General features: G+C 43.8%; 1 protein-coding gene across 1 annotated transcript in view; it reads left to right on the forward strand.

Moving 5' to 3' along the window:
- The first annotated feature begins 538 nt into the window (after window positions 1–538).
- SMURF2 (SMAD specific E3 ubiquitin protein ligase 2) overlaps window positions 539–25009 on the forward strand; it is a 62590-nt gene continuing 38119 nt past the window's right edge. Inside the window, exon 1 of the mRNA XM_066332368.1 lies at window positions 539–778. Coding sequence (XP_066188465.1) covers window positions 727–778 — 52 coding nt within the window. The 5' untranslated portion in view covers window positions 539–726. The remainder of the gene's footprint in view (window positions 779–25009) is intronic.

A 25009-nucleotide genomic window follows, 5' to 3' on the forward strand; every position in this document is an offset into this window, starting at 1 on the left:
CCCTCAGTGTCCCCTCAGTGTCCCCTCAGTGTCCCCTCAGTGTCCCCTCAATGTCCCCTCAGTGTCCCCTCAATGTCCCCTCAGTGTCCCCTCAGTGTCCCCTCAGTGTCCCCTCAGTGTCCCCGCAGTGTCCCCGCAGTGTCCCCGCAGTGTCCCGTCCCTCAGTGTCCCCTCACTGTCCCCGCAGTGTCCCCTCAGTGTCCCCTCCCGCAGTGTCCCCTCCCTCAGTGTCCCCTCAGTGTCCCCGCGGTGTCCCGTCCCTCAGTGTCCCCTCAGTGTCCCCTCAGTGTCCCCGCAGTGTCCCCGCAGTGTCCCCGCAGTGTCCCGTCCCTCAGGCGGCGGCCCGTGCCGAGGCGGGGCGGGGGCGGGCAGGGCCTGCCCGGGCCGGGCCGGAGGGAGGGCCGGAGGAGCGGAGAGGAGCCGAGCGCAGCCCGTCCGTCCGTGCGGCTCCGTGCCGGCTTTGTTGTGCTCGGCCCGAGGGCGGGGAAGCGGGGGAAGCGGAGGGAAGCGAGGGGAAGCGAGGAGAAGCGGAGGGAAGCGAGGGGAAGCGGAGGCAAGGCTCCGCTCCTCCTCCGCCGCCCCGCTCATGGCGACGCTGGGCACATCCGGGCCTCTCCTCCTTCTCCTCCTCCGGCGGCCGCCGCTGCCCTGAGCGCCCGGCCCGGCTCCATTGGCGCCTCCCCCGAGCCCTCGGCGGAGCAGCGGCGGGCAGCCCCGGCCGGGGCCATGTCCAACGCGGGGGCCCGGCGGAACGGGCCCGTCAAGCTGCGGCTGACAGGTGAGGCCGGGCCGGGGCCGCGGGGCCGGGCGGCGGGCGGCGGCGGCTCCTCGGGCTGCCGGTGGGGCTGAACCTGGGGCTGGAGCGGCGCCTGAGGCCTGGCAGGGAAGGGGAGGGCGAGCTTTCCCTCTCCTCGTTCCCCTCTCCTTTCCCTCTCCTCGTTTCCCTCTCCTTCCCCTCTCCTCGTTCCCCTCTCCTCGTTCCCCTCTCCCGGTTCCCCTCTCCCGGTTCCCCGCGCCCGCCGTGTCCGGGCCCCGCAGCCTCCCGGGCGAACTTCAGCCGCCGTACCCCGACTTTGCTGCTTATTTTCCCTTCGTCTTCTCGCTGTGAACTCCAAAGAAGCTGTCACGCTCTCGGTTCTGATCTCTTTGTTTTGGTTGTTGTTGTTGTTGTTTTGTCGGGGTTTTTAAGCGGTTTGCTCCGCGCAGGCTGTTGGGCGCTGGAGAGGCTCCCCAAGGCAGTGGTCACTGCCCCAGGGCTGCCGGAGCTCGGGGAGTCTTTTTACCGTGTTCCCAGGGCTGGGGAGCGATTTTGGGGTGTCCTGTACAATCCCAGGAGCTGGACTCGCTCATCCTGGAGGGTCCTTTCCAGCTCAGCGTATTCCATGGTGCTGTGATTGTTCCCAGCTCTGGGTGAGGTGCCTTGTGCTGCCCTCCTCCAGAAGACCCCTTGACCTCTGGTGTTTTAAAATACCATAAAAACGGTTCACCTGCGTGCTGAGAAGGAAAAGAATCTGATTTTAAACACTCAAAACGATGCTGTTTTCCATATAAAATCCCAGGTAAATAGGTTTAGGGGGAAAAATACTGGAAATTCTGCTAGAGCTTTAAAAAAATGCAGGACACTTGGAACTGGCTTTTTTTCTTCCAAGTATTGTTAAGTCCTCCAGCACAGAAATGATGCTGTGTGTCGTGAAGCATCAGTACACGAAGGTAAGCTGTTAGAAAAGAATAACTTTACACTGTAAATACTCACCTATATATATAGTGAGTAGATATATATATCTATATCTAACCAGCCTGCAAAATAAAAGTTGTTAATAATGTTAAAGCAGTTGTTATATTTACTTTAGGTGCATGGGAAATATCTCCAGTTTAATGCCTAATAATAGAGAGGTGTTTTCATACTGATTTTTCCAAGTATATTATTTTTACAGGAAAAGTAAAATGTCTCTGCTCTATCCTGTACTTCGGGAATACTCAGACCAGATTTATAATCTAGTTTTCGTGGAGATTTGTGAGTGTCTCTATATTACACTTGGAAATAAAGCTCCTAAAATGAGTGTAGCTGTGACTGCTGCATGGAACAGTGCTGCCTTGTCTTCCCCGAGTGTTTTGTAGCTTTCTCCTCAGGTTATTGCTGGGTTGATGCAGTGCTTTGGTACTCTCTTTTCCTGAGCAGGGAGTGCTCAGACTTGCCTATCTTTGAAACACTTAAAATGGTCTGTAGCCTTATTTAAAATCATGGAAAATACTGTCTCTAGGGAGTTGCCTTTCTCACCTCTGTGTTTTGTGTTCAAATATGTGTCATATTTTATTTTTACTGGGGATTGAGTGTATAATGAAGCTGTGTGTGTGACAATCTCGGTGTGCTGAGGGGAGCGTGGCTGTGACCAGAACCAGGCTGTGGTTTTACACGCTGTGGTCACCCCCCAAATGAAGCAGCTACAGCCCTAAGGAATGCTTTTGGGGTTTTTTGTCACGTTGTATTTTAGGAAGGGACTGTGCAGAGCATGGGATGAAGGCAAAATTGTCTTTTTAGGAGTGTTCCAGGGTTAGCAGCTGAGTACCAGTTGTTATTGGAAGCTTATAGAGCATTGGCCTGTTCCTCCAGCTGAACAGCTTGAGGTATTTTCTGCTTTAGCTGATGGGGAGTTGTTTCACGTAAGGTCATTTGTTGTAAGGAAGCTTTACATGTTCAAGGGAAACAATGAATTTTATTAATTCAGCTGACATGTTGTCAGTTCTTGCCTAGGAATAGTTTTTAAGTGTTCTGTGTGGTTTTGATTACCCTTTTTGATTGGAAAAGCAGTTTGAGGGCTCTGGAGTTCTAAAATTGTTTGGAATTAAAAGAATCTGTGTATCCAGTGTTTTTAAAAGTTTATTCTCAAACTGACAAATGCTTTTTAATCTTAATTTTCTTTGGCTCTGTGAAACTAGCAGTCTTCTGTTTTGGCTTGAATGTTTATGGGATTAATCCTGCAATCATTGTTCGGCGCTTATCTTTTCTGTTCATTATCTCTAAATTAGATGGTATAGATTAAAAAAATGGATTTCAAGAACTGGATTCAATTAGCAGTTTTTCAGGACATAAACATTAAAGGTTTAGATGGAAAACATTGTTTTGACTGACTGGATAAATGACAGGGTAATGTTTGATGTGAGTCCAAGAACTGATCTGGAGCTAGTGCCCAACTTCTCAGTCCATCTTGAGGAGCCAAATAAAATATTTAACCTAGGCCTCATTTTGCAAAAAAAAAGGTTGACTCTTTGTTGGGAGCTTAAGAAAGTTCTGAGAAATGTTTGGCATACCTTTACACTAAGTGTTTAACAGTTTATTTAGGTCTGGGTTCCACAACAGAGACAAACCACAGTGGTGGCATACTTCTAGTAAGTTTTTATTTAGTTTACAGGGCATCTGTGGCAGACGTTTCTTATAAAAGGTTATTCTTTTGCTCCAAGGTGTAGCTGTTTGTTGCAAATATCGCTTGAGTCTTTAGTAATACACGTGTTGATACAGTTCACATAATCTTGGGCTAAAAAAAAATCTCTGGATCATTGTTAAAATCTGAGTGTCGTGGCTTCTGATGATACTTCTAGCAGGAGGTGTAAATCCTCCTTTCTGATGAAAATATAGGCAGTGTGATTTAAATTAGCTGAAGTCTAGAATTGCACTAGTCTGCTGCGAAATTTATCTTAGCAGCTTGTAATAACAATGTCCAAGGAAGTGTAAGGAAAATTTCTTCAACTCTCACGTATTTACCACCATTTGATCTGCTCCTATCCTGATTACATCCAAGTTCCACCAAAGCTGCAAGTGCAGTCATCCCCTTCCATTCCTGGTGTGATTTTTCCCAGTGTTGTGTAGAATATGTAGATTTGCAAATACACTGCACTGTCAGTCAGAACGTGCTCTGATTTCTTCCACCCCTGTGTTGAATTGTGTTGGTCTTTCATTCTTCAGAGAACTGAGAAATGACCGCTGTTTTCAGTAAATATTTTATGTCCTAATATGTGAATTGTCTGGTGTTAAAGTAGCTACATTTGACTGCTTTCACTCAGGAGATCAGTGACAGCTCTCTGAAGCCCATAAAGCTGTTTTTATCTAGGGGAAACTTTCTAAAATCAGTTTGAGTCCCCCAAAACTCCGTGAGCATTAGAATACATTGAGTAAAGGCTCAGTGGAGAAGTTTATTTAGTTCATGTGTTGCAGGTAGTGTTTGTCTCAGTAAAATCACTCCCATAGCCACAAAGCACAGTTACACTTGGAAAAAGTGGTCATAAATATCCCACGGATAAAACTGGAATGAGCTGGAGGAGTTTTGCTGGTGCAGAATCAGACATGGGCCTGAAGAGTTGCTGGATTTGTTTTTCCTCCTCCTTACTGCTTCCAGCTTTCCTGCGGGGTTTGCTGGTTAGGGAAATAAAAGCACTGGGTGTTGTGTTGTGGAAAATGGACCAGCATCTCGTGTGCTGTCCCTCTCTCTCCTCTCTCTTGCTGCTTTACTCTCTACTCAGCCCTCAGAGTACAAAGGTGGGACTGGGTGTGAAGTTACAGTGTTGAAGGAGAAAGTGCTGCTGTTTTACCAGACCATAGAAACTCTGGCTGTAATGCTAATAGTATTGCTCACTAAACATACTGAACATTTAGGAAAAGCCAAGATTTTCCTGAGCTTTGTAAAACAATCTGGAGTGTTCAGACCTGGTTTTCGCATTGGATAAATCAAAGTGTTAAATTAACCCAGGTGAAGACAGTGGTTTACCTGAATCCTGAAATTTCCATCAGTGGTGATGGAAGCAGACTGAGGTTTAGGGATAGCTGTGGGGACACCTGATTGACTGAATGATAAAGGAGCTCCCTATATTTTTATGCAGCAAGGCAGTGGTTTTATTGTTGACCGAAATTGTAGTGCCATTTTAGGTCAGCTGAAAATCCGAGTGCTGTTTCTTTTTTCTCTTTGTAGTCCCTGGCTTCACTTTGTGGGCCCTCCCTTGTGTTGACTCCAGCAACTGTGTAGCTATGGGATGAGCTGAAAGCTAATCCTGCCAGGAAAAAAAAAGGGTTTTTTGTATTGAAGAAGAGGGATGAGGAGGAGAAGCTGCAGAGAGGGCAGGACTGCCTCTCCTACCAGCAGCCTGTAGTTAGATCCTCTTTGGTCAACAATAAAACAATGGGGTTCCTTCATGTAAGGTGTATTTGACTTAAGTGCTGGGTTTTGTAAGCCGTGTGTCATTGAGGAATCCCAATCAATAAATTACGTAGGAGGTGGATTGAGCTGGTGCAGTCATAACAAAGTCAACAGACACGTGTGTGATGAGATGTGCACAGCCCTCAATATTTCCATCACAGTACCAAGTGTGTGTGTAAATACACGCATTCTTCTATTCACAGTGTACAGTTATAGATATTTCTATACATATAAGTCAGTTGTGGATCATACAGATGCCAAAGAGTTGTAATAAACAACTGAGCAGCTGTATGGAGCAGTTTCAGCTGTTTGTTTCTCTGAGTTCAGCTTGTATGACAAAGTTTTATTCATCTGGGTATAAAATTAGATAACTGTGTTCAAGAGTACTTAATATGATATCATGGCAAAGAAAACACAGATCAGAAAGGATTTAGGGGAGGAAATTGTGGCAGGAGAACAGTTATATGGGGGCTTCAATTAAGAAATTGAAATTCAGTTTAAAAAGTCCCTCTATTCACCTGTGGCTGTACAATGAGGAAAGCATCACAGAGAAGCTAACAGGGGATTTACATGTGTAGGTACCATATGGGGCAGATGTGGAAAACATATGGGAAATCTGCAGGCTGTCCTAATGGCAATGTTTAAAAAAATTAAAGCTATTGCCAGGAAAAAATTAAAAGAAGTCCTGGGGGGTAGAATAATAGTGAATATTGTTTAGAATGGTAGCTTTCAGTTTAAGGAGTTTACACTGTCCTGTAATGTCTCTCTGACATCTGTGTCTGTGGCTGAACAAAGCTGAGAAACTCATCTAGTGATGACAAATTATGTTCTGTTGTCTTTGTTAATCACACTGAAAAATCCGATCAGGCCCCAGATGAAAACATTTTGTCTTTCTGTCTGTAAGGTGAACGGGTAGATCCCTGAAAGAAGACAGCTTTTAATGTTCTGTTCTGGTTTATCTCATGGCCTTTGAAGTGCTTCCTTGCTTTGCCATCCTATTTCCAGTGACATCTCACCACTGGGCCAGACCTTTCTTGCAGTGTTTTAAAAAAGAGGGTGGGTGATTTCTTTGGGTGTCTTCCCTGCCCTCCTCCCCACAGTGACACGAGCTGCCTTCTGAGTGGCAGAGTGTGTTACTGCCCAGGCTGTTCTGTGCTTGCTTTAATAAAATAAAATGGGAATGCTGAGATCATTCCAGTGAGAGCTGGGAAAGGTTCACCCAGGGAGGGCAGAACAGTGCAGGGAAAGGAGCTGCTGCTGTGTTTGCTCTTAGCAAAGCACACTCCAGTTTGGGGGACAGGATCAGAGTCTTGAGGCACATTTGTCAGTAATATATTCAGGAAAGCAAATGGTTGGCTTTTTCTTGCTGCTTCATCTTTAAGTACTTCCAAGGAAAGCACGGATAAGATTGCTTGTAACCTTAAAGAAGTCTTTGTGTGTTGGTAACAAAGCTCAGGACAAAAGTGGCTAAGCATTATCAGCAGAGTTTAAGGGGGAGAGTGATACAGGATGGAGAATAGACACGCTCAAGATCATAAAAAGGATAAACCAAGTAAAGCTGGGGTTTAGATCCACTATTTTTGACTTTCTGTCCATGAACATTGTTTCTTTTGAGTTTAAATCCACAAAAAAGATGGTTCTATTTCGGGCCTTCTGAGACTGTGCAGTTGGGGTGATTTGTGTTCAGTTATCTCTCATATGCCATCTTTGTGTTGCACTATCAGCTGTATTTTAGCATCCTGCAGACTCTTGAGAATGGCTTTTTTTTCCCCTCCAAAATCCTTTATTCTTGCTGTTGCTCAGGCAGATCAGGCCAGCAGGGCTGATATCCCCACAAGTGAAGAACATGTGTTGCTTTTGATAAAGTGTTACTGCTATTTTCAAAATTCTGAAAATGAAAGAAAAAGTAGCGGTATGTGAGTTTCTGTGGCTGTGTCCTGTCGGTAATTTTGTGGAATGGCTCTTGGCCAGTGGGTTTTTAACCCAAGTTCCAAGCTTTGTTTCCTCGGAGAGAGTCACTCCATGGCTGTGGGGTTGTCACTGAAACAGCTTCAATGCTTCCTTTCTTTAATTAATTCATTTGAGTTGTTTCAGCTATGCAGAGAATGTCCAGGCTGTGTGATTTACAGGTCAGAGGAAAGCTCTGATTGTGCCATTCATGCCTAAATCAGTGTGTGGTGCCATCCTGCCACAAACACCACAGTGACAGTGCCATGGGAGTTTTCCAACCCGCAGCTCCAGTTTCTGGGGTGCACATGTCCCTCTGCTCCATCAGGTGCTGTCACACGGGGTGGGCTGAGGAATTAGCCACATTAAAGTCCATCTCTTGCCATTCCCCTTTTTCCCTGGGTGGAGAGGGCTCTGGTGGGTTGGTGTGTGAGGCAGTGGTGGCTTCAGGCAGGTTCACAGAGCTGCAGGCTCTCGGTGGCATTTTCATTCTGCCTTGACCCAGATTTTAACATTACTGACGGAGTTAAATGGAGTAATAACTAATTATATCTGTCATGATGCTGCTTTTTAACATGCTTAACCGTTTGATTTGGAGTTTATATGTAGACTCATACATAAATTCAATTATAGATGCAGTTGTGCATGTATTTAATTGGAGGTGGAATCTGTGTTGGTGATACTTAAAGGCATTTTCTGAACTTGGGTCAACTTGAAGATTTTTTCCTAAGACAGATAAAGACCAGGCTGTACACTTCTAAAATGACGTATGATAAAGCTCCTGCTTTGTGCATATTGGGCATGAGGAACGTAGATGGAGTGTACTTAGTAATTTGTTGTTTCATTTTAGTAAAAGGCAATCTAGTAAATGCAGATTTTGTAATGCAAGAACCATAAAATGTACTAAAATTAATTACTGGTGAGGGAGGAAAGATGTATCTGGGTTAGATATTTATGGACATGGCTGGTTAAAAAAAATTAAAATAAAAATCCTTAAGCATGCAAAGGAACTAAACATGTCTGAATAAAATTCATAGAATTACATTCGTGCTTAACTGCCTGGGATTAGAAATTGGACATTAATTGTACCAAGCATTTAGGTATCCTTGTGACAAATAATCCTTCAATTTGACTCTTAACAGAAAATGTTCACCTTGTTCTGAAATAATTTATTTATAATATCTATAAATATTTATTTTCAGAGACTAAGTTCTTCCCATTATTTTCCCTGGTGGATTATAAAATAGTTTGTAGCTCCATACAGAAGACTGTGAGATGAGTAATAGCATTGTGCTTAGTTGTAGTAATATTTAGGTTTGTTCAGCACCAAAGTAAGTTCTTCTGTCTTAATTTATCAAGGATGGCATTAGGTGTGATAGATGAAATTCCTAGGGTAGGGCTGGTGTCATTCAGAGGCAAAGGGGGACATTTGTAGAGGTGAAACAGCACAGAGTGGGGTAGAATCGTTCAAGAGCTGACACAGGGATGTGAAGGGGCTGTAGGTTTCCCAGGTTTTGTGTCACTTTATAGTGGAATCAGAAAACAAAGGTGGGTTCCTGTGCTTGGGCTAAAATGTAAAGCAGTGTCTGTGTGGTGTTGCTGAGCAGAGCCCTGAGCCAGGCTGCAGTGATTCATTCAGTGATTGCAATGTCAGTGTGCAAATCTGAAGATGCTGAGCATTTCTCTTCATCCCGATGATACAAATATGTGTATTTTAAAGGACACAAAACCCCTTGCTAAGTACTAAATTTAAATAGATGTGATGGACCTCATCCTCACATCCTCTGGAGAGCACTTGCTCAGCAGTACCAAGTATGAAATTAAACATGATTGTCTCCTTAAAGCCTAAGTGCACAGTCTATGGCACATAAATTGCCCAGACCTAAAGAAGGGCATAATGTGTGATAAAGCAGAAATTTTCTAGGGGTTTTATTTAGAGGACTGTAGTAGAAAGCTCAAAAAGGTTTTATGCTGTTCTTGCAGAAGGTTCTTGTTAATTGAAGTTGTGAACAATGATAAAAAATTTTTGTGCCATCATAATTTCCAGAGGGTCATGTACATGGCATTTCTGAATGTCCAGCTGGCAGCTCTGAATGCTTGGTGAAGCCCAGGGTGTTGGGGAACAGAATCTTCCAATGTATATATGTGAAATTGTGAGATAGATATAGATAGATCACACACAGTTACAACAGACTCTTGGTCAAGGGTGTTGGGATGGGGAAAAACTGCTCTTGTCTTCTCTTCAAGCTTATTAATCCTGCTCCACAGGGGAAGTGCCCCTGGTTTCTTAGAGAAGCAAATGGTATCTGTAAATTCCAGGTGCTGTGCAATAATTCCAATTTGCCTCAAATAGGTGGATATCAGCTTTTTGTTTAAAAGTTAAAGGGTTTAAATCTTTGTGATTGTACTAATCTGAGGGGGGCAAGAATTACCCTGAAGTTGTGCTGTCGTGTAACACTGTGGCCCTTTTGTGAATGTCCTTCATATTTGGGATTTCTTCTTAAGAACTAGGCTGAAAGATGATTTAAAACGTTGGCTTCTGCTTTCTTCTGCAGCAGGAAAAGAGAAGGCCTTTAAGGAAAAAATGACTTAGAGTCATTTTCAGTAGTACGTGCGTCGTGCCTGGCTTGACATAAAATATTTGTGTAGTCTTCTCTCCCTTCCTCAAGCAGTTCCCACAGTTCACAGTGTTCTCTCAGTAGCTGTTAGGAGGGGTAAAAGGAGGTTAAAAGTTCTGAATTCCCATCTACAACAAGGATAGACAGTAAAGGTCTTGGTTCCTCTCCCAAACAGCAAGTGCTTATTCTGCGTGGGGGAGATCCTATATATTTCTATTTGTCTGTGTCTCACTTGCTTCTGTGGCCAGGGGATCATGAAGAAATTTTTGTTCATTTGTGAGATGTGAATGTGACATTGTGAATACGTGCCTCGGATTTCCTCATTACAATATTTATCATTTTTCCTGAAAGTTTCTTTCCTCTGGTGAATTGTTCATCCTGTAGAATCAGTCAGCTATTTCCTGTGCATCAGCATAATGTAACTTCATCTACACTGGGCAGGACTTTAGACCCATTCAGAAACTTTATATTTTTCCTGAGTTTATTGAAATTTAGTACCCTCGCTCTCCACATTTCAGCAGTTCTTTGCAGTGTGGTCCATGCCTGGAGATGCACTTGTCCTGCTCCCTGCCTGTGTCCCTGCAGTGGAGTGGCAGAAAATGCACAGGAGAATTGTCACCCTGACCCTTGGATTGCCCCTTTGTGCCTTCAGCAGCGTGGGGACTGGGAGCTCGGGGACCTGCACTTGCTTCTCCTTTGTGTCATTTGAACATGGAATTGCTTTGTCTGTCTGAACATCTTGGCCTTTTCCTTGCCATCGGTGGAATTTATAACTCTGGCTGCACTTGGAATGCCGAGGTGGAGCTAATGATGCCAGCTCCAGTCAGTGCTTCCCCTTATCTGACACTGCTCAGTGCTCTTAGCAGATGGCTGATACAGACACTGCTCGTGCTGAGGAGCTAAATCAGACCGGATTTATTTTGGGAAGATTCTGCTAAACTTCAACCACTTTCAGAAAGGATTAAAAATACATTGCACATCATGCAGAATTGCTTTGTTCTTGCGGATCCTTTACTCTGGGGGCAGAGGCACTGTCACACAGGGCCAGGGTCATACAGGTGTGGCTCCATCAGCCAGGCAAGGCTTGGTGCAGGTTTAGTGAGCACCTGAGCCTCCTAACTCTGCTCCTGGTGTGGCTCCATCAGCCAGGCAAGGCTTGGTGCAGGTTTAGTGAACACCTGAGCCCCCTAACTCTGAGCTCAGTGTGCTCCTGGTGTGGCTCTATCAGCCAGGCAAGGCTTGGTGCAGGTTTAGTGAGCACCTGAGCCTCCTAACTCTGCTCCTGGTGTGGCTGTATCAGCCAGGCAAGGCTTGGTGCAGGTTTAGTGAGCACCTGAACCCCCTAACGCTGCTCCTGGTGTGGCTGCATCAGCCAGGCAAGGCTTGGTGCAGGTTTAGTGAGCACCAGAGCCCCTTAACTCTGAGCTCAGTGTGCTCCTGGTGTGGCTGCATCAGCCAGGCAAGGCTTGGTGCAGGTTTAGTGAGCACCAGAGCCCCTTAACTCTGAGCTCAGTGTGCTCCTGGTGTGGCTGCATCAGCCAGGCAAGGCTTGGTGCAGGTTTAGTGAGCACCTGAGCCCCCTAACTCTGCTCCTGGTGTGGCTGCATCAGCCAGGCAAGGCTTGGTGCAGGTTTAGTGAGCACCTGAGCCCCCTAACTCTGAGCTCAGTGTGCTCCTGGAGTGAAAAGGGGCACTGCCTGCAATGCACAGGGCACAGAAGCTGGGTGAGGGTGGAGGAGCAGGGAGTGAGCTGGACCAAGGGAACCAGGCAGGATCTGATTTTGGCAGGACGAGGCCCTGGGGATCTGGTGGTACCTGGGCTCTGGTGCCGCAGCTCTGAACGTGACACAGGGGCAGCCCAGAGTCTCCTGGTCCACACCTCTCAGCACTTGGCTTTGTGGCCAGGGAATGCTGTTGCTGCTGGTGTGATGTTCTCTTGGTGATCTGTTCTGTTGGGAAGAAGGGCTCATCCACAGCAGAGGGGCTTCCTGAGAACTCAGGATTCGTAACGTGCAAAGAATGTCAGTGGTTACAGTGGGAAAGAGGCCAGAAGTTTAAAAACAAACAGGAAAAAACACTCACCACAGTTCTCCCATCTGTTCTTCATGTTCATCACCTTGATACCATATAGAAAAAATAGGGAATTAAGGGCTGGCTTTTAAGTGGCCATGATTCAGAACATAATTCTAAAAAGGCTTGCAGATAAGATCAGGGTTACTCCTTATGTGTAGAACAAAAGGAATTCTTCAGCCCTTAGCAAACCTGAGAAGTTTTTAAAAAAAGACCCTTGATTCTAAGAATGGTCACTTAATTAATGCTAATATTTTCTTGCTTTAAAAAGGTCAGAAAACTTGCTGTTAATTATATGTGAATGATGTTGTTTTTATGTTTCCTTGGCTCATTTAGATGCCGTATTTTCACAAATGTTCTGGAGTTACAATTAATGCAACTCCAGAAGCTGCAAATTTTTTAAGAAGTGTTATCTGCTGGTGATGAGTTCATTGCATGAAAGATTTGAGCTTCTTTAGTTAGAGCCCATGTAGACACCAAGCAGACAGAGAAAGCTAGAAGCTGTAGCAGTTATCATCTGTACACTGTGATGGATCTTGCATTCTTTGTGAATATTCCTCCACAGAAGAGGGCAGCCCTTTCATTTTACAGTTTATCCCCACTGGATTTGCACCAGAGCATCTTCCAGTGTCAGGGGGTTGATTTAGTGCACTGAGCTCTGTTTACACTGAATTGCTTTGATCTTCTCTCTCTGTCTCTATGAAACACACACAAAGGAGCCTGCAAAAGAATTGGACCAGTGAAAAAAGAAACCAGGAATTACCTGTACTGGGCAGGTGTATCTCCAGCAAGAGACAGGCAGATGTGCAGTTTGAAGTTTCTTGTAGAGGTCTGTGTAGACAGAGTGAAAAGTTATGGATGCAATCAGGTGGGGTTTTTTTTTGGTGTTTTTTTTTGTTTGTTTGTTTTTTTTTGTTTGTTTGGTTTTTTGGTTTTTTGTGGGTTTTTTTTGGGGGGGGGGTTTTGTTGTTTTTTTGTTTTTTGTTTTTTTTTTTAGTAAACTAAAAATGAATGAACTGATACAATGTGAAACTGCAAGGATTCATTTTAAGTAAGCTTAATATTGTCTAACTATGAAGAAAAATGATGTTTTCAGACTGTTTTCCTATTTTACAGTTGTTTGTTAATGCATAACAGTGCTTCTCTTCTTCCCCAGTGTTTGACACAAGGCTGAAACAAAGGCTGCTCTTATGGGACTTCTTTTCCAAAAAGCCATTTTCAGACCTGTCTGAGTTTCAGGCAGTTATAAAATTATTAAATGCGTGATTTTGTTCAGCTGATTTATTTTATCATGATTAAAGGTCAGTGATAGCCTTGTCTGCTTCCTAGGGAGATGTTTAGGGTTTGTTTGGGTTTTAAGTATACACTACATGCATCACTTTCTGCTGAAATAAGTATTTATCAGGTTAATAAAAGAGTAGCTTAGAGGTTGGGACTTGAGGTGTGTCTTTGTTGTTCTAAGACTATTAAATCCCTAAAAAGTAGAGTACCATTTCCTTCAGATATGGTGTTAACTACATTTCATAAAATTACCTTTTTCTAACAAGTTGTGTTCTTATTTGCACACATATGCACGTTCAGTGGTTTGTTTTTATTCTAAGGGCATGTTTTCTTCATTGTATTTGGCTAGGTTTTGTTGTTTGTTTTTTTTTTTTTTTATTTTAATTGAAGCATTTACAATATAGTTATTTTTGTTATAGTGAACCACTTTATTGTTTCAGAAGTGAATGAATCATATATTCTGGGTTATTTTTTCCTGGCAAAATATTTTTCTTTGATGGTTCCTCGGGGCTAGCTTAAGTTGTACAGATGAATAATACTTGAAATATGGTATCTGATTCATCATTTCAGATGTTACAATGAAAAACCTCGTGAATATATGTATATATACAGGTCTTTTGACTTGTTTTACATCAGCTTTACATGGCACTGGACTGGCTGTGTAGCTGGTGCAAGGCAATGAAGTAATTCTGCTTCTGGAGTGTGTTTGCTCTGACTTCACCATTCCTCCATTTGCTCAGCTCCCAGGATTCCCAGATGCCAGGTTTGTGTGTCCCAGCAAGAGAGCAATGTCAGTACTCTGTGGTTTCCATCAGCTGAGCGCACATTCTCCTGTTTTTGTTGCTTATACTGAGGTTTAAAACGTTTCGAAGAGTTAGAGTATCAAAAGAGCATCTAATACCTGGGCATGTGTTTCTGTGAACACAGTGTGAAACCTGTAAAGAACAGGTCTGGGGGGTTTGCATCTGTGTAACTGATTTCTGTCATCTGGAATGTAAAGGATTAAGTTCTGGTCGATTTTGTTTAGGCATAAGGATCTCGTACACAAATTGTTTTTTCATACGTTCCTCAGATCCACTGTAGGGAGGTTTAAAAAACCCCAACAACAACAAAATGCCAAACCACAAAAAAAGCCCCAAAACAACAAAACCTGCCTAACTCTCCCCATATTTTCTCTGTTGCCCCTTCCCTGAGCTTCTGTCCACACAGATATTTATGAACAGCAAGCAGTGCACTTTCTTTTGCATGCACAAAGCTCTGGAGAAAATGGGGAAACGTTTTAGTAGGTGTAAGACGTTTAATACTTTGTTTTGCTCTGATTTATCTTTCAAAGAGCTGTGGAGGCCTGCCTAAAAAACTGGAATACACTCCCTGGGAGCTTATATTACCTTTGTTTAAAACAGTCCAACCTCTACTGCTGCAACTCAGAAATTCACGGACAGAATGACTAGAAGAGTAAAAATGACTTTAGAAAAATGTGTTTATTGGATAAACCGGTGCGAGCCCAGCTGCTGAGGATAAATTGATTTTGCTGTTGCCTTCAATCTGTGCTGTGTTGGTATTTTGGCCAGAAAAACAAGGCTATCAGAGAGTCCTTTGGTGGCTGGGATTAGTGAGGAGTGCTGTGATGTGGGGCTGGGGCAGGCTGCTGGAGATGTGGCTGATGAGCAGGACGAGGTCTAGTCAGAAACAGCTGGCAACAGCAGCTTCTGCTGCGAGTGAGATGTACTCAATACTGAATTAACCAATCTCTGCTGCGAGTGAGGTGTACTCAATACTGAATTAACCAATCTCTGCTGCGAGTGAGGTGTACTCAATACTGAATTAACCAATCTCTGCTGCGAGTGAGGTGTGCTCAGTACTGAATTAACCAATCTCTGCTGCGAGTGAGATGTACTCAATACTGAATTAACCAATCTCTGCTGCGAGTGAGATGTACTCAATACTGAATTAACCAATCTCTGCTGCGAGTGAGGTGTGCTCAGTACTGAATTAACCAATCTCTGCTGCGAGTGAGGTGTGCTCAGTACTGAATTAACCAATCTCTGCTGCGAGTGAGGTGTGCTCAATACTGAATTAACCAATCTCTGCTGCGAGTGAGGTGTGCTCAGTACTGAGTTAGTGCATCTCTGCTCTGAGTGAGGTGTGCTGAATACTGAATTAGCCAATCTCTGCTCCCAGTGAGGTGTGCTGAGTTAGTGAATCCCCAGTGAGGTGTACTGAGTTAGTGAATCCCCAGTGAGGTGTGCTGAGTTAGTGAATCCCCAGTGAGGTGTACTGAGTTAGTGAATCTCTCAGTGAGGTGTACTGAGTTAGTGAATCTCTCAGTGAGGTGTACTGAGTTAGTGAATCTCTCAGTGAGGTGTGCTGAGTTAGTGAATCTCTCAGTGAGGTGTGCTGAGTTAGTGAATCCCCAGTGAGGTGTACTGAGTTAGTGAATCCCCAGTGAGGTGTACTGAGTTAGTGAACCCCCAGTGAGGTGTACTGAGTTAGTGAATCCCCAGTGAGGTGTGCTGAGTTAGTGAATCCCCAGTGAGGTGTGCTGAGTTAGTGAATCCCCAGTGAGGTGTGCTGAGTTAGTGAATCCCCAGTGAGGTGTACTGAGTTAGTGAATCCCCAGTGAGGTGTACTGAGTTAGTGAATCCCCAGTGAGGTGTGCTGAGTTAGTGAATCCCCAGTGAGGTGTACTGAGTTAGTGAATCCCCAGTGAGGTGTACTGAGTTAGTGAATCTCTCAGTGAGGTGTACTGAGTTAGTGAATCCCCAGTGAGGTGTACTGAGTTAGTGAATCTCTCAGTGAGGTGTACTGAGTTAGTGAATCCCCAGTGAGGTGTACTGAGTTAGTGAATCTCTCAGTGAGGTGTGCTGAGTTAGTGAATCCTGAGTGAGGTGTGCTGAGTTAGTGAATCCCCAGTGAGGTGTGCTGAGTTAGTGAATCCCCAGTGAGGTGTACTGAGTTAGTGAATCCCCAGTGAGGTGTACTGAGTTAGTGAATCTCTCAGTGAGGTGTACTGAGTTAGTGAATCCCCAGTGAGGTGTGCTGAGTTAGTGAATCCCCAGTGAGGTGTACTGAGTTAGTGAATCTCTCAGTGAGGTGTACTGAGTTAGTGAATCCCCAGTGAGGTGTGCTGAGTTAGTGAATCCCCAGTGAGGTGTGCTGAGTTAGTGAATCTCTCAGTGAGGTGTGCTGAGTTAGTGAATCCCCAGTGAGGTGTACTGAGTTAGTGAATCTCTCAGTGAGGTGTGCTGAGTTAGTGAATCCTGAGTGAGGTGTGCTGAGTTAGTGAATCCCGAGTCATTTGTACTGAGTTAGGGCATCTCTTAGAGGGCTGCAGGAGGAATCTCACCGAAGACGAGCCTTGGAGGCAGAAGTGCTGCCAAATGGGAAATGATTCATCGTCTCTGAATGGGATGAGCACTGAGCAGAAGCAGTTTAAACCTCAGACTGCTTTGGCTCATAAACCACCAAATATGCCATTAACACTTTATCTTCTCCCATCCCGTGGGTTTTATTGTCTCCTGAAGAACAGCCTGTGTTTAGGAGCAAAATCTCTGAGACTCGTTTGTTGCTTCTAATCTCTCTATTCTAAGTTTGAATGTGTTGAGGTATTTTTTTGACTTTTAGCTAAATTACAGAATGTTTGTGAGTGCCCGAAAAAACTCTCCCGTGCTGTGACCCCCCAGCAGCACCTTTAGTGAGGACAGTCATGTCCACGAGTGAGGCACAGCTCCCTGAACCGACTTACTGTCCTTTATTTGCTTGTAGTTAGTGAAAATACACGATTCGCTGGAAATGTGTTTTCATGTAGGATGCTGGTGCCAAGGTGATCCCAGCATTTTGATTTTTAGTGTTTTAAAAATTGGTGTCACTTTGACATTAACAGTGCCATTCGTGGTCTGCAGTGCTGAAAGGTGAACAGGAAATGTCTTTGTGAATTCTTAAATTTAGTTAGTGCAGAAATGAAGTACAGTTTACAAAGCTGGATGAAGCACTGTAAAAGGGAAAAAGCCTGTGCCCTCTTTGTCTCTGTATAACTGATCAGAGTTTTAGCATATCTCTGGTCTTATTTTGGTGTAAATTGTTATATTGGCTCTAAGGTGCATAAGTGATAGAGAAACTAAAAGAATTGGGTCGCTGGAAGGTGTTCAGTGTTAAATAATTGAGATGTCAGAAGGTAGTTGTGAGGGGAAATAACACCGTACTTGGAAAGTTCATATATTTATTTAGCTAATGATTATATTTGGGTGCCCTGGGATAGCACTCAGTTAGCAGCTGAGATGTCCAAGGAGCAGTCTGTCTAGGAAATGAGTGTAAAGATTCCTCTGGAAAACTGGGTCTGCTCTTGCCTTGCTTGTGTAGGCTTGTAAGAAATGGTAGGAATCAGAAGTGATTTAGTGTAACATTTGTGAGCAGAGCTGCAGGAGGTTGGGGGTTCCTGGAGTGAAAGGCTGCAGGGAAATGAGGGTTTCCATTTCTGTGTCCCCTCGAAATCCCCATCGTGTTCCCTCGGGCTGCCTGAGGGTCAGAACTGGTGTTTGAGCTCCCTGGAAATACTTGGATGCTCCTTGCACTTGGAAGCCGTTCTGCCTTCTGTAATGAGATGTTCTTGAACTTGTTGGGAATATTTTCCTGCATTTTTATCCATTTGCTGTACTGCTAGGAGTGTTGATGCAGTGTTACACTTTCTGCATTCATGTAATCACTTTACACTCCTCTTTTCAGTCTCTGCTCCTCCCCTTTATCTTTCTTAATCTTCACTCTACCCTGCTTAGCATCTACTCTGTTCTTCTTTCTAAAAGAATTTGTTGTGTTTTTACTTCTTGAGCATTGCATCTTCCCAAAAGATTTCTGAAGTTGTGGTTTAAATGGCATGCCACTGTTTTTAGGTTAGATCCTTTATTTCTGTGTAATGGTGAGATATTTTGTCTGAATCTCTTGGTGTTCTGTTTCATTAAATTCCCTTTTATATTAATTCCTACAATACTATACAAATTGTACTGATTTGACTAAATAATTTAAGCAATTTATGTAAAACCAAAGTAGAACAAAACCAAAGCTTTATTGTAAGTTGCTTTACTTCTGTTGAAATAAATAAGATTGCCCATTCAGTTAGCTCATCTCTCTTCAACAGCAGCAGTTCCTTTAACGTGATTTGTTCTGTAGGACACATCTGTTTAAACAGAGAAACCACACTGAATCTGTCCATATTAAAGGACTGCAATAACTCCATCAGTTTATAATGATGTAATAATCTCCTGGAGATGAGGCTTTGTGGGTGTGTGATGGGGGATAAGACCTGAGCGAGGTACAAGGGAGTTTTGATGATGTTTGAATTGGTGGCATTGCCTTGGTTTTTCCATCTGTGCTGCCTCTGAGCTGCTGGAGTTTTCCTGACTCAGATGGTGTTGCACTTCTGCAGGTACAGACAGAATTCCATCAGCAGAGGCATGACCAGGTAAAGGTGTGTGTGTGTGTCCACACACCTTCCTCTGACCCTGTTTGGTTTTTGGCAGAAGCCAAACTCTCAAGTTCCAGAGAGAGGCAACTTCCAGAGTTGAAAGCATTCCACTAAAACCGAATTCCCCAAAAAATGTGAATATAGGGATATTGTGCTTGAATATTTCAACTGTTCTAAATCAGAAGGAGGCAGGATCCACGCATTATCAAGGAGACAGAATGTCTGAGGTTGTGGATATTGATGATAATGCAGGAGGGTATAAGAGTACATTACTCATCTGTATTGCCCCATATAATATCATGTCAGTACATCAGGTGTAGTAATAAAACAAAATTGTGCTGAACTAGGAGTTTAGATTAAGGGCAGATGCTTAATTAATGATTTTTGCTAGTGATAGTATAAAAATCATGACCCTCTTGAACTCTTTAACATTGTTTTACTTATTAGAGGATTATTTTTTGTAAGTTCTTAAATATATATTTGAAATGCCAGAATTCTTTTTTTCTCCCCAATAAAAGTCATTGCCTTTCCTCATGAGTTAAGTATTATTTCTTTAAAAACAGTACTGATAAAATCAATATGTACAGCATTTTGCAGGAGTGACATGGGAATTACTTGTGAAAGGTAAATTATGTCTGTGCTTTTGAGGACTTTTTTTTTTTCCTGGTTCTTTTCCTCTCTGCTGTTCCCAGAAAAGCCCCTGCAGTCGTGGTGTTCCCCAGGGATGGTGTCTGCAGCAGAGACAGAGAATTTTGGGACTTCCCGTTTTGTTGGGGAAGATGAATCAGGGAAACCTTATCAATATGATTGCTTAGTAAAGATTCTGAAAATATGAAACCTATAATGGGGATAGAAATGAAAGGTGACTTTGAGTTGTAGGATACTGAGTTTAGTTACTATAGAACCTGAAAACGATGGTCTAGCTATAGGAGAATCCCTTTGGATTGAACAATCCCTTTCTGCTGGCTCAGGGATCCAAAGGTCAGTGCTGCAAAACAGAAGTCTAAAGAGTAGTTTTTAGAGTTTAAAATATAACACAGTATGGTGATATAGCAGTTCTTACAGGCTGTGTGTAGATTCTATAGGATTTTGTGTCTCGTGTTGGTTGGTCACTGAAAATTAGAATATTTATCACAAAAGGAGATATAATGGATTGTAACAAGGACCTCGTTCTCTTAACTCTCTGAACTCTTACCTCTTAACTCTTACCTCTCCTCTTAACTCTCCCCCCTGCTCTCACTCTCTCCCCTGCCCTTTGCTCTCTCTCAGCTCTCCCCCTGCTGTTCTCTCTCCCTCTCTCTTTGGGACTCCCCTCCAGCCCAGGCTGGTGGCTGAAGGCTTTTTACCCCTTTCACCCCTGACCCTGCAATAAACCCCCGTGTTCTGGAATATCCAGGTGGGCAGAATCCCCTGTCCCAGCCATCCCTGGACTCAGCTGCACGGTTTAAGTCCCCGGTGTGCGGTGTCCTGGCAGCAGTGACAGCACAGCCCCTGACAGCCACACTCTGAGCTGCAGGTGCCTCTTCTCTCAGCCCTTTTAAAATTCAGGCCATTTTTGTCCCGTCCGTAATTAGATCATGAATTTCTTTTGTTCATTCAGAGGGTGGAGGGTTTGAGTGCAGAGAAACAACTCCAAGGGCTCTGCTCCTCGCTGAGGTTTGTCCCCAGTGTGTTGTCAGAGGAGCATGAATTACATCAGGCAGAGCTCTCCTTTATTTCTCCTGAGAGCTTTCCCCACTCCTGTGCCTGTCAGAACAGGCTGAGAAATAGATGGGTGAATTTCTGTGTTACCTTTTTTATTTACCCAGCAGAGGAAGGTTCCTGTGCTCCCTTCAGTGTTTTCCAAGTTAATAATTCTGGATTAATTGCCTCTGCTTTGGTTAAAAACTAACTGCTGGGATTGTAAAGAAGTCTTTAAGGACTGAGGTAAGATTTTTAGCACAATTTTAAGAGTTTGAGGTAAGAGTGACCCCCTTTCCTTTGCCTGAGCTCTTAAAAACTATTTTATCCCAGTATTTCTTGGATAATTGAATTAGAGTTTATTTCACTCACACTTGTGTATAAAAATCATCTCTGCAGTTTGAGATTAGTTAATCTTGGTGATGTTACTCTAAAGTTTTTTTTATGGACTATTTTTTAATATTGCAGGAGGGTAAGAAATAATTGAGACTGTTACAGCAAACATAACAGCAAAGCTGCAGGATTCTTTCATCTTTTTAATGGATTTCTGTTTCCCACCCTGATTTTGTTTATTGGAATGCGATTTTATACTTGTCACCAATATGAAAAACAGAAGATATAACTTCGAAATCAGTCTGAAAATTGATCTTTGCTGACTTTTTCCTTTGGAGTATTCTAATGGCTGTTAATTTAAAGCTGTGGTTCCCCCACCTCAGGTGACAGCAGAGTTTTGAGTCTCTGTAAGTGGTACAGTAGTGGCTGGTTTTTCAGATGTTGAAAAATGAGTGAGATGGGATGGTCAGGCCATTGTGGAGGAGGGTGGAGAAGAGAAATGGAATTTACAGTGGATGGAAGTTATGCATTAGAAACATCCTGGCTGGGCTGAGAGGCTCCATGCACACTGACCCAGGAAATGCAGAGATTCCCAACAGCCTTTGTTGTCTTCAAGTTTCCCACGTGTTACTCCTGCTTCTTTCTCCTTTCAGGGCCCTGATAAGCATGGTTTATTCTGTATCATTCATTTGGTATATAGCTAAAAAAAAATTAAAGGAGAACCAAACCAAACTCTTTTTTCATCTACTTCTTTCATCTACTTCATCTACATCTGTGTTTTGTGTCCTGTGTTTTGTGTCCTGTGTTTTGTGTCCTGTGTTTTGTGTCCTGTGTTTTGTGTCCTGTGTCCTGTGTCCTGGGTCCTGTGTCCTGGGTCCTGTGTCCTGGGTCCTGTGTCCTGGGTCCTGTGTCCTGGGTCCTGTGTCTTGGGTCCTGTGTCTTGGGTCCTGGGTCCTGGGTCCTGGGTCCTGTGTCCTGGGTCCTGTGTCCTGGGTTTTGTGTCCTGGGTTTTGTGTGTCCTGGGTTTTGTGTGTCCTGGGTTTTGTGTGTCCTGGGTTTTGTGTCCTGAGTTTTGTGTCCTGAGTTTTGTGTCCTGAGTTTTGTGTCCTGAGTTTTGTGTCCTGAGTTTTGTGTCCTGAGTTTTGTGTCCTGAGTTTTGTGTCCTGAGTTTTGTGTCCTGAGTTTTGTGTCCTGAGTTTTGTGTCCTGTGTCCTGTGTCCTGTGTCCTGTGTCCTGTGTCCTGTGTCCTGTGTCCTGTGTCCTGTGTCCTGTGTCCTGTGTTTTGTGTCCTGAGTTTTGTGTTTTGTGTTAGGTTTGGCTTGCAGTGGAGTGAGGGAGGAGGAGTGCCAAAGGAAGCCTTTTGTTGACAGTGAAACAATGCTGTGAAGCAGACGTGGGGATGTAGGAACAGGAGTCTAAACACGGCAAAGCTGGGCAGGCTCCATCTGGCCACAAGTCACTGGGCTGTCCCCACACAGGATCTGGAGTCACTGTGGTGTCCTGCTTCCCTTAGGGAATTCACACAGCCCTGAGACTCCTCCCAGAATTTTGTTATTACGTGGGATGAGTGATTTATTGCCTTAACTGTTTCTATCTGGTGATGATCACATCTTTGTTCTCTCTCCTAAATGTGTGATCAGTGTTTTCATTTGGAGTTTTAAACTCCGTGAGTTACTCTATGTGCAGGTTATATGGGTCTGGAATTCTAAATCTAGAATTTACAGCACAGCCTGTTCTTGTGGAGGACTTAAACTGAATCTATTGCACAGAAAATGAGCTGGTTTTGTGTTAGGTTCTGGCATCTTTCACAGTGGTTTAAATGATATTGCATTATTAGGGCATTTGTCACTTCTGGATATGCATATTGCTGGTTTTTGTGGGTTGGTTTGTTTAGTCCAACGGGAGAATTTTGATTTGTTGAGACACAGGTAATGACAATGTTTATAATGTATGTTACCCCTGGAAATGGGTTTTATTTTACATGTAGTGAGTTAAGGATTTAGCATCTGGCTTGTGTTGAAGTTGAACTTACAGAAATGTGTTTATAGGAAAATGTAGAATTGTAACAATTAGTGAAGGAAATTCTTGTTAATAGTGCTTTTCTTGTACTATGTTTATACTAACACGTATTTTAATCGAGTTTATTTTAAAGTTGTCTACCTTGTGTTTGGACATCAGTCTAGCAGTGATGCTTTTATATGTCACTTAGACTATTTTTCTGCAACCTGACATGTTAGTATTAAATAGCACTTTAAAAACCCATTAGTACTCTGGAATTGTTTTAATGCATATTCTTAGTAAGAGTCAGAATTGGTACATGATTCTAAGTTTGCACTTCAATTTAAACGAGGTTTCTAAGTCTGTAAGAGAATTAAAACTTAATTTCCCCCCAGTATGAGCTGTAGGTGTGCTGTGAGGCAGCCTGTGGAAGATGTCACCATCCCTCCCCACCAGGAGCACAGAGGATGCTGTGATGCAGCTCCTAATTGACAGCAGGAAAAGATTCCCAGTGAAGCAGCCCAGAGATGGTATTTGGGGTGTCCCCCTCTGCCAGGGATCCAGGGATTGCCTTGGATCTCAAGGAGCAGGGAATGTCTGAAATCCCCACCAGCCTGTCCCCTGCCCTGGGGTGACCTGGGCTGCCATGTGCTGGCATGTGGCACCTGCAGCTCCCTGTGCTGCCTGCCCTGGGCCCTGCAGAGGGAGTTTTCACTTGGGTAATGCTGAATTTTACAGTGAGGTATTGGGGAAAATAATGATCTTGCCATTATCTCATGTGTACAAACGTGTGTGCTCGTGTTTTGTACTGACTCTAGTTTAGAGCTCATTGGGTTATTCTGGATTTCTGTTGCTTTGTGAGACCCAGGAGCAGCTGTCTGTAAGTAAAACAGAGCAGCCTGGAAGTAATTGTGTGTGTACTTGCAAGAGAAGTGCTTTTTTGTGTTTTAGTTCTGCATTTCTGAGTGTGCTTTGGGAAATGGAAAAGCTGAACGTTTAAGGAGAAGATTGTGTCTCTGAAAACCTGAAGGGCATTAGCTGGTTATGTTGGTATACTGGTGGGAAAATCTGCTTTTTAACTTAATTTTATTCTTAATAAAATATATTTCTGGAGCTGCAAAATAGAAGCAGACAGGAAAAACTATATTAAAAAGTTATACTATAATACTATATTAAATACTATATTAAAACTATATTAAAAACTATATTAAAAACTGCATTAAAAAGAAATTATTTGGGGGTGCATTTTGTTTTCTGGGGTGCCCTTCTCCAGCCCCACTGCAGGAGGGGCAGCCTGGCTGGTGCTCCTGCTCTGCAGCCGTGTGCCTCTGCCACCTCCTTTGGTTTCCAGGAGCTAATCCCTCTCCCCAGAGGGTTCAGTTTTAGTTCAGCTCCCTGCTCTACCTTGTGTCCCTGTGCTCCCTTTGAGGGAGGACAGCTGCAGCCCCTGGACACGTTGGGTGCACCATGAACCCTCCTGCTCAGGGTGATGGTCAGCTGCTGCCTTCTGCCCCACTGCATGCTGCAAGGCCTTGACCCCAAACCCCTGTGCACCTGCAAAATACAGGCTTTGCCAGGTTTACCTGCCTCTGTGTGTCCCTTCATCAAAAATCAATGGCAGGATTCAAAAATGCAGGAGTTTCGTTAAGGGAAAGTGAACTCTTTAGTTTTACGGTCATGTTCCGTCACGTGTTTTGTTCGTCTGCAGAAAAAGCACCTTTCAAAGGAAATGGAACCTTAAAAAAAAAATTCCTCGAGGAGATTAACTGTAAAATAAAACTTCACGTGAATAGTTGGGATAAACAATTTTATTTCAGAGCCTGAGTTGAGGAAGTTATTAACTCAACAGCTGTATTTGCAAAGTCCATCCAGCGTTATTTACAGCTCGTAGTTCAATAAATAGTTGAAGACCTCCTGTTTTCTATTTTCCCATGTGGGAATTCAGGAAGGTCCAGGGAGGGAACGCAAGCAGAAAAATATAAGTTTCTTGTGAACGTGCCAAGGATGGAAGAAACCAGTAGGAATTTGTTTAAAAATGTTTAAAGCATTGAGCCATCCTGCTGGAACCTGCGCACAGTGCGCCGTTTGCCTGTCACAGATGGCTCTTCTAAAAGAAATAAGTGCATTTGCGAGGAGTTTTGTACCACGTGGAGAAAGTACATGGTGTCAGCCTTGGGTTCCAACACCCAGCAGTTTGTGGGTCCCAGGGTGAGGGCGAGGAGGGGTGTGAGTGTGCCTTCAGTTGCCTTCCTCCCTCTCCCTCCCCCAGTCGGGCTCATTCCAATCAGCAGTGTAATTGGAATGCAACCACAGTCTGGAGGAGGAAGGGGAATTTTTGGCAGCGAGAGGCAGAGCAGTTGGGAGCTTTATTCAGATTAAAGCATAGACGGCCATTCATTATCAGCACAGCACACATTAGCAGCAGCACAGCATTGTGT

This window comes from Sylvia atricapilla, chromosome 18 (genome assembly GCF_009819655.1).
Source record: "Sylvia atricapilla isolate bSylAtr1 chromosome 18, bSylAtr1.pri, whole genome shotgun sequence".
Lineage (NCBI taxonomy): Eukaryota > Metazoa > Chordata > Aves > Passeriformes > Sylviidae > Sylvia > Sylvia atricapilla.